The sequence below is a fragment of the Macrobrachium rosenbergii genome, chromosome 54 (assembly GCF_040412425.1).
Source record: "Macrobrachium rosenbergii isolate ZJJX-2024 chromosome 54, ASM4041242v1, whole genome shotgun sequence".
Lineage (NCBI taxonomy): Eukaryota > Metazoa > Arthropoda > Malacostraca > Decapoda > Palaemonidae > Macrobrachium > Macrobrachium rosenbergii.
Window position 1 is genome coordinate 60,340,653 of NC_089794.1, and position 8,998 is coordinate 60,349,650.

Consider the following 8,998-nt stretch of genomic DNA (forward strand, 5'->3'; position numbering starts at 1 on the left):
GACACTTCACCAACAGATTAGAGACCTTCATAGAATTGATGGTGATGCTTCGAATTAGATTTTTCTTGCATAATTCCATTAGGGTCAACTTTCTTCTTGTGTGGTATCCCTGGTTTTTCTTTGAAGCACGGGAGCAGTCTGAAATCCTTTGACTTATTGCACTGCTTGAGTACTGTGCATTCCTTAAATTTATCTGCATACGAATGCTTGTACAAAACGGTAGATTTGGTGATTCCTTGATGACTTTCAGCACTTTGATGTCACTTATCTTAAGATCCTTGACGTTCATGGGACCAATGTCATTAGCAATTGATTTTATGTTATAGAAGTCGTCAAATCCTAAATGGAAGACATTGAAAGGATCTCCTGTTTCTTTGCAGTCCGAATAGCTGTAGCAAAAGTTTCAGGGGATAAAATAGGCCCGCTTTTTGAGGAGTCTTTTGTTTTGCTTTTCAATCAGGGAATGAGCTGCATCCCCTTCGTTCTGTGTGTGACCTTTAACTAAATATTTATGAGTAATAGAATTCACATCCAATTCCTTTACTGCATACAAATAAAGTGCTAGCATGAATTTGTTCTTTTGCTGGCCAGCACAATTGTCGGAATAGAATATTATGTCTTTCTTTCCTGATTCAGTGATACTTTTAATGTACTGTAACACACAAGTTCCTAGCTCATTCACTCCATGATGACCGTTAGACTCATCCCATAGAAAGCAGTCGCATTTATTTGTTTTGATGTCATAGATCGTAAAATTCAGTACGTTCAACTTTGATTTGTAATAAAACACACTTACATCACCTTTCGGGAGCTGCATGACCGCCTGCAAGTCGTACACTGCGCTACTACAGAATCTGATGCTTTATCGATAGCCTTTTCCTTCCTTGATAGTTCCTTCTCATTTTGATGACTCTCATAGCCTTCCTTAGCAGTTCTTTCTACATCTCTTCAGCATTATGATAGGATGTGCAGGTATCACACTGATCCTTTTTTGGTGTAAAGAACGATATGTTATGCTCTTTGTGAAAATGCGATGAAAGAGAGTGTAATTTCCAAAAGGTAGACCTTCTTCTTTGCAATTGGCAACATAGTTCTGTGAATTTCAGCAATCGATTTGCTTCCATCAATGAAGGTCCTTGTTGTATTTGCTCGGGTATAATGACTTTCTACCTTAGGAATTGATTGAATATGGCTGGTTATCTTCTCTCTGATCCGCTCATCGACAGTACAATGATTGCCATGCTTTCCTCTTCGATCTTCTTCCATGACTACATCAGCTACCTTGTCCTTTTTTTCCAAAACTGTACGTATGGGTCGATCGTTTATGTCAAGAGTGTTCTTAAAAAAAACCTTGCACACCCTAATTCTATTACAATTTCTAAGTAGATAGAATGCATTATTGAGTCTTCTTTGTTGTCTGGTACCACCCACTCTGATGTATCTGTACCTTGTTTGAACTTCCTGAATAGAATTTCGAATAAATTCACGCTGCTTTGTTATATCACTTAGATTCCAGTATGAAGTGAAAATCCAATTTCTCTCTTCTTCCGTAAATTTATTGGAACATTTCAGTCGGCACTTTTCATCACACGCCGGTTTCATTTTCCGTTCTTCTCGCTCCTTATTAAACTTTGACTTCATTTCATAAGCTTTCCCATGATTGCGTAGTCGCTTTTGCACATTCCTTCTCCAATTCTCAGGACACGCCTTTCTCTTTAATCCTTTTTGGATGGACTAACCAATATCGGCACATTTTCGTGAATACCGATCTCTCAATTGCGTTTGGATTCTCGTCCAGGACTGCAGCAACTTCTGCACCAACGTTTGGAGACTCATTCATGACTGTTGCTACTTCAACTTCTGCACCAACGGTAATATTTTCAGAGGGCTGGTCATCATCAGCACTGTCTGTATCTTCTTCATAGTCTGGAATATAATGCTTATCTGCTACAGAATCATCCGAATCTAGTTCGTTGTCAGAAGACATAGAAGAGCTACTTGATGATGAAGATGAAGAACTTGACGAGGATGATGTAGAGGATGAAGATTGTATGTAATCGTTACCTTCACACTCTCGAACGCCACAATCAATTTCCTTGTTCTTCAAAGGTTCACGGATGTGGCCTAGAAAATTGTAAAATGTGCGAATAAGAAAAATTGCTGTGAAATATGAAACAAGTTTTCCCTATATCTTCAACGTTCCAGTTGAATGTGAAACATCTATGAGACACATACAGGATACATTAAATTGAAATAAAGAAAACTCTCATAAGAGGAGGGATATGTAAATCCATAACTAACCTAACCTAACCTAACCTAACCTCTAAGTAAATGCGTACAAACCAGCCCACATGGAAGAGTGGACGAGGGTTGAATCTGAAAACAACTAACCTACTGCTGAGGTACTTTCGTTAGATGGAAGAGCTTCTTTCTTTTCATCTTGCAGTTTGTTTAATGCCATTGATAACAATGCCTTTACCTCTGCTATGCATTTTACTGAAAAAAAAATTAAACAAAACATGCTAAAGAAGTTCATAAACATGAAATGCCATAATAAAGTGCAGTGGTCATAATCTACATTTGTATAAATAGCGACATAAGTTAAAATATGAACAATGAATATATTTGGTCTCACACATACTTTTCTGCAATAACGACACATTATGGAATACAAAGACAGAGCTTATCTACATTGTGCAAAATGTTTGTAGAAATATTGACATAATTTGAGATAACACATTGAAAAGCTCATTACTTTGCTACAAGAACGTCACATTTTGAATAAAATAAACAGGTAAGTATCTGATATTTGCATGAACAACGTACTATTTAGAATTAAAACGTTATTGCAATGAACATTTTAAGACTATTAAACACCCAAAAATATCACCAATACTGACCCATACCAAAATATGACGTTTTTCTTGACAACACAAAGCACTTTCCTTATAACGGTTAAACAGGAACTGAGATTATGACATTGTTGACACCAAGGATTCGTAACACCTAGGCCAGGGCAATAGTGACACTTACTGCCCTCTAGTGGTGAGTTTTGCAGATAGAGATATGTCGTTTTTACCACATTATAGAGCAAAAAATGGGCAATCTTATGGTTGTCATAACTCAAATTTCCCATTTTTTGAGTTATGACGTTGTTCTCGCATATGAGCGATATATATATATATATATATATATATATATATATATATATATATATATATATATATATATATATATATATATATATATACCTAATCCAAATAATATAGGATTGGCTATGAATGGCTTTGGATAACACCCTTTTGGTCATTATCTGTTTACATCTATGTTAACAAAGTGCCATCACATTCTAATGAAATTAATGTAGAGCAATTCAATAATACTCACCCTCCTTTCAGAATAGCATTACACCGAACACTTGTTTGTTAGTGTTCTTTAAATCAGTTGATGCGTTTTGTCCTTCTTCGGAGTTCTTGATAACTTTAGCGCTTAATCATTTAATTTAATGCCATTGAATTGTATAGAGTGATGCTTGATGCAAGTCAAATTACTGCTGGCAATTAAAGGTTTCCCATTCATCCCGTGAATTAAATCAACAAAGAATAAAGGATTTTATACTGCACTCTTCATCGATAGGAAATAAAGTGAATTTAATAAACCCCATTTTATCTTATTATGCCTTTGATGAAGGAAAGGTTTAAATATAGATAAAACATACTTCTTGTATGGCCCAAATTATTCTGTGACTCAGAACTTCTCTCTGAGAGAGAGAGAGAGAGAGAGAGAGAGAGAGAGAGAGAGAGAGAGAGAGAGAGAGAGAGAGAGAGATAAAGGATTTTAATGATAAAATTATTGTACTCCATGGAATGTTCAGTAATTTAGTATTCACATCTGAGAGAGAGAGAGAGAGAGAGAGAGAGAGAGAGAGAGAGAGAGAGAGAGAGAGGTAAACCTTACGTCACTCATGCCAATGATTAGTACACAGGAGGGAAAATACGAAGGTCTCTTGCTCTTCTAGATATTAATCCGTTTGTTCTTCACTTAAAAAAAAGCAAAATAATAATAGGTAAAAACTAGCTAACAAATGCAGATGACTTAGGATTATGGGTGGAAAGAGGATGACTACTTTCATATTTCTGAAAAGTTTTTCTTCTGTCTTACTTTCAGTTTTACAAAGGGTATCTGATGAAAACACCCTAAAAGACGTACTGCGATTATGTTTCTTTGAAAAGACTGTAAAGCATGTACATATTAGGCATTCAGGTTCTTTAGATTTGTCTGACGTTTTACTAAAGCGAATTACAAATTGTCATTGGTAAAACCTACATACTCATGGAGGAAAAAGTTATTATAATTACCGATATTTATTTCTTACTTAGAGTACTGCAAGTAACAACTATTAGTGTAATCACATTATTTTCATAATTATACGTCGATTAGATAAGAGAGAGAGAGAGAGAGAGAGAGAGAGAGAGAGAGAGAGAGAGAGAGAGAGAGAGAGAGAGAGAGAATAAATCCTAACAAGAGAATTAATTTCTGCCATTGATTAAGTCCAGAAATTATTTCCTTTTACTCTTTCTGTAATCTCCATGAAGATCGGATGTATATAGAGTTAATCTGGCAGAATTCCTGGAACACATTTTCTTAAGAATAGTTGTTTCATGATTCTAAGAGACTGTTATTGTTTTTGCCAAATAGCTTTTGGCCCTCATTACCTGTCTGTCTGTCATAATCTATTTGACTTAGTCATTTCTCTTTTTGCAAAGGTTCTGAAACACGAACGCTGAGCCATTTTATTAAGGCAAATAGTTCTGTACAATTTTGAAGCTCCTCTCTCTCTCTTTCCTCCAGAACAGGGAGGTCTCCTATTCCACATTATCCAGTTCTGTATCAAAATCTTGCTAAGAATTGGTTAGCTTATGACGCAGAATATTTCATCAGTGATTTTAAAGTCACGAAATTGTCATTAATAATTCATGATTAATTTTTTTTTTAAATCAACATTTATCGAACGATTTGTTCTTTGAGAAATAGTCAAACGGCTTTCAAATGTTCCTTCGTGAGACATTCACTTTTCTTCTTATTCCGATGAAGGCTAAAATTTTGTTCTTTGAAACGTTTACTCTACTGTACATCTCTCTTATCACTGCAACCTTACGATTGATCTCGCCTTTATGAGGAATATTAACGTTATTTATTAAGGTCATTCCGTCTTGAGCATGGCATGCTGGCGAGGTAAACTCTCTCTCTAGTATCCATCAATTAGCCATAACTCTGATCCTAAAAGAGAAGATTAAAACGGGAAACCTGATAAGGGGGATTGTCAGTAAAATGGGTCCGAGCATAGCAATCTATTCGGGAACAAAAACATCCGCTTCCACTGCATACTCATCATGATTTACACAAAACATGAGTCAGGGTTGATCACTATTTTGGTTGTAGATATATGCCCTCCTTACTTAAGAAAAAAGTTAAAGTTAAAGCTCTAGGAAGTATGAAATAGAGAGAGAGAGAGAGAGCGAGAGAGAGAGATGAAAACTGAAAACCTAAGAGCAATATAAATTGAAGAGAAACGGTACGTCCTAAAATCACAGTGTATATATATAGTCCTCATAATATTATATCACGGCACTATTAGAATGATCCCGATCCTACTTATAGAAACTGTTTTCTGAAATAATGTAACATTCTTGTTGGCCGAATAAAATAAGTTCCTTTTACAATCGTTCCACACTAAAAATGCATAGTTCGAAATTTGATCAGAGTAGATGTGCATGATAAGAAAAGTAACTAGACACCTGTGCCATTGAATGTTTAAATCTTTCTTTAACCTCTGAGGGAACTGTGCACTATTTATTGACAGCAAGTAGTTAAGATAATTATTGTCATAAAGTCTTTCATAGCTATACGCCAGGCTTCTATATCGGTATGAGACATTTTTAAATTGCCGTTTTGTATTTAGATATATGGTTTCCAAGAGAACAAAAGGAGTATGTATTACGTTATTAAACTCTGCCCTCTAAACTCTTTTGAGAGATTATGTCATGATTTATAAGGATGATTTTCAGGGAATTAAATTTATCACAAAGGAATGGTCATATGACAAGATGATTTTATTTATATTTACTTGGATGAATTAAGACATAAAAGTCATATTTTATTGTCTGTTGATAAGCATCTCAGTCATGAGTAGAATTCCTGTCTCTTAGCCTATTAATCAAAAGGTTTGTCTTTATGAGACTCGATAAACGATAGCAAGAGCAGAGAGGTATTTGTTTCTATTATGCCATTATTAATTACCATGCAGTTTTGTATTTTTTTTTTCCTACAGATTGATTTTCATTTGTACAGAAAAAAATCTGAATTTACCAATCTCTGTGTTTACGTACTTTTGATTTTATTTACAGATTTAAGGACGAGGCCTTTTGCAGGGATGAAAAAACAGCAGAGAAAAAAAGAGAGAACTTTAACTGATCAATCCAGCATTTCAGTAAGAAGGAACCTGAACTCTTACATAACCTGGTGGGGTTACTGGACAGGAAGAGAATCAGTGAGCGCACATGATTTTCAAGTAATGAAGGCTTCTTGATCTGTCAAGATGACCGTCACCTCCCTGCAGTATCTCTCTTGGGCAGACAGAGTCCGGAGGTCCACCATAGGTCTTCTGCTCTTTCTTTACTCATTACTTACCTTCTATTAATAATTTACATTGTTCTACAAGAATGACCAAAATAGAATAAACGGTCTCATTCATTTCAGAACATATTTATCGTCATTTGACGTAACAGTCTTTCCTGTGTGCGAAGTACTAATTCTCGTTATCTTTTTCCTCTCTTTCTTGGATGAAGATTATCAGTCTTGGTTAATTATCTTAACAACGTGGAAAACTTCCTCCTGCTTCTCACTACTTAAGAAACCTACGGTTATTTTGGCAAAGCGCACCTGTCGATTTCTAGTTATAGCGTAGAGTTTTTTTTCATGTTGTTTTCGTTGTTCCTCCCATCTACTCTTCCCCATTCATCTGTCGTGTATCTTCTTTCTTATTTTAAGTAAATCGATGATCTGAACCACAATCTTTCCCGAAAAGGAAGCTGTTATAATTCTTGGAAGCTTAATAAAATAAAACTTCAACCGTGAGGAGATTTGAAAGGGATGATGCATCTAAATTCGAGTCTTAAACTGTGCAAAGAAGATTAAAACTTTTTCTGGATTAGGTCTTTTCGCTCAGTTCCTGGACAGTTTTACAAGAAATTGTTAAATTTGGTTTTGAATCCAACCAGAAACAAAAGCAAGAATGCTTTCTTGAGGACTGTATAGTTGTTAATGCAATGAGATATAACTATAAAAATATGCCCGTACTGGTAAAGCATGGGCTTCGGAGGTTAGATAACGTTAAATAGATAGAACTAAATTAGCCAACTTATTTATTTATATATTTATATGCATATAAGGTATTTGCTTAATTACTACTACTTCCACTTATATTTCATCGAAACTATTACAACAAAGAGGAAATGAATAAACGATTTCTTAAATATAAAATAACTTGTTTCCTTCAAACAATGAACTGTTCCACTTGAGCACATGATTTCCACGATGTTTCTGAGCATTAAGCTCCGATTCCTTTCAACGTATTTGCTCCCACATTCAGAAACAACCAAGAGGTAAGAGGGAGAAACCATTTTGTCTTGTGGTTTGAAGCTGAAAGCCTCGGCTTACGAGTTGAACGCAATGTGGTTAGGGGAGCAGAAGGGTTTAAACAAGCGTTCAAGATCAGTCTTTGTAAGGTTCTTTACGCAACACGCTGTCAAAACTTTGAGCCAACGTACGATAAACTTCTGTTTATCCGAAATGCTAGAGAAAAGGCTTTTACTGGATTGTGGAAGCCTCTCTTTGTGAAGGCAGTTGAATGACAGTATTATCCTGCCATGAAAGGAGATTTTTTCTTAGTCTTAACATGTCTCATAAAAAGTTGTGAATGTACCACGGCCGTAAGCAAAACAATTACTTTAGGTATATTTCTAAACTATTGCATAAAGGAAGGCGCTGTATACTTCAGAAAACGTAGATAAGAAGAGTTACACAAATATAAACACATACACGCCTACTGATAACTGGATATTTTTATTCCTTAATAATTTGCAGAATACTACTGGGAAACGAAAGGAAATGGACACGTCTATGTCCCTGTTTCATTGTACTTATTATTTTTTTCATTCATCGTTATAAATCAAAGATAGAGAGAATTTTTAACCTAATGCTCATATCTCCGTGTCATTTTAATATTTGCCACCCACAGTTATTGCGTTGGTTATTTTCCTGCTGTATTTATGTTATCTACACTATTCTTTCAAGTTTATTTTACTTATTTTTTTTTATTCCAAGATTAGGAATGCATAATTTCAAAGAAAAAGGGTAAACCAGTTTTCTTTGTTCGTTATGAGTGCATTTCAATGGTCTTCAGTATTCAGAATTTCATCTATCACGCTCTCATTTGAAATAAATGTAAATGCTTGTCGCCAGTTCAGAATACACAGTGCTCCGCGAAGCGACCAACTTGACTTATTTCAACAATCTCGTAGCATTTGATTCAAGTTGTCCATGTTTGCTGCGATTGGACGGAACTGTTTTATTATTCATGTGTTTGAGGTCGTAAAGGATCAACAGCTTTTTATTTGTACAAATCTTTTCACTGTTTCCGGTAAGTATGAGCTTATAATCTATGATAAATACACATTTGTTACAGATTCTAAAATGGATTTATACATGAAACGCTGGGAAGACTGAATGTAAAATGTCAACATAAAATGAAAATCTGTTTCTCTATAGTTGTATATCACGCACTATTTCATTACTATTTTCATAAACGCTCTTCCTTTTGAATTTTTACCTCACATGATACTTCTTTATAGAAGCTAAGAGAACAGAGCCCAGCAAGAAAAACGTTTGTATGTTGCAAAATCTTTGCAGAAAAACGGAATTATGTCAGCTATTACCC

The 8,998-nt window shown here is 35.1% G+C and overlaps 1 protein-coding gene across 1 annotated transcript; it reads right to left on the reverse strand.

The window, feature by feature from the left end:
* Positions 1 to 1,696: 1,696 nt before the first annotated feature.
* Positions 1,697 to 2,493, reverse strand: LOC136834706 (zinc finger CCHC domain-containing protein 10-like). Its single transcript, XM_067097288.1, has 2 exons — positions 2,392 to 2,493; positions 1,697 to 2,124 (listed from the first exon to the last, which is right to left on the reverse strand). The coding sequence occupies exons 1-2, from the start codon at positions 2,459 to 2,461 to the stop codon at positions 1,697 to 1,699; spliced, it is 498 nt and encodes a 165-aa protein (XP_066953389.1). The 5' UTR covers positions 2,462 to 2,493.
* Between the last annotated feature and the right edge of the window lie 6,505 nt (positions 2,494 to 8,998).

Excerpts from the sequence above, each read along its gene's own strand:
- LOC136834706 (XM_067097288.1), bottom strand. The coding sequence starts at position 2,461 with ATGGCATTAAACAAACTGCAAGATGAAAAGAAAGAAGCTCTTCCATCT. Across the intron at positions 2,125-2,391 it reads CGAAAGTACCTCAGCAGTAG|GCCACATCCGTGAACCTTTG; the intron begins GTTAGTTGTTTT and ends ACAATTTTCTAG.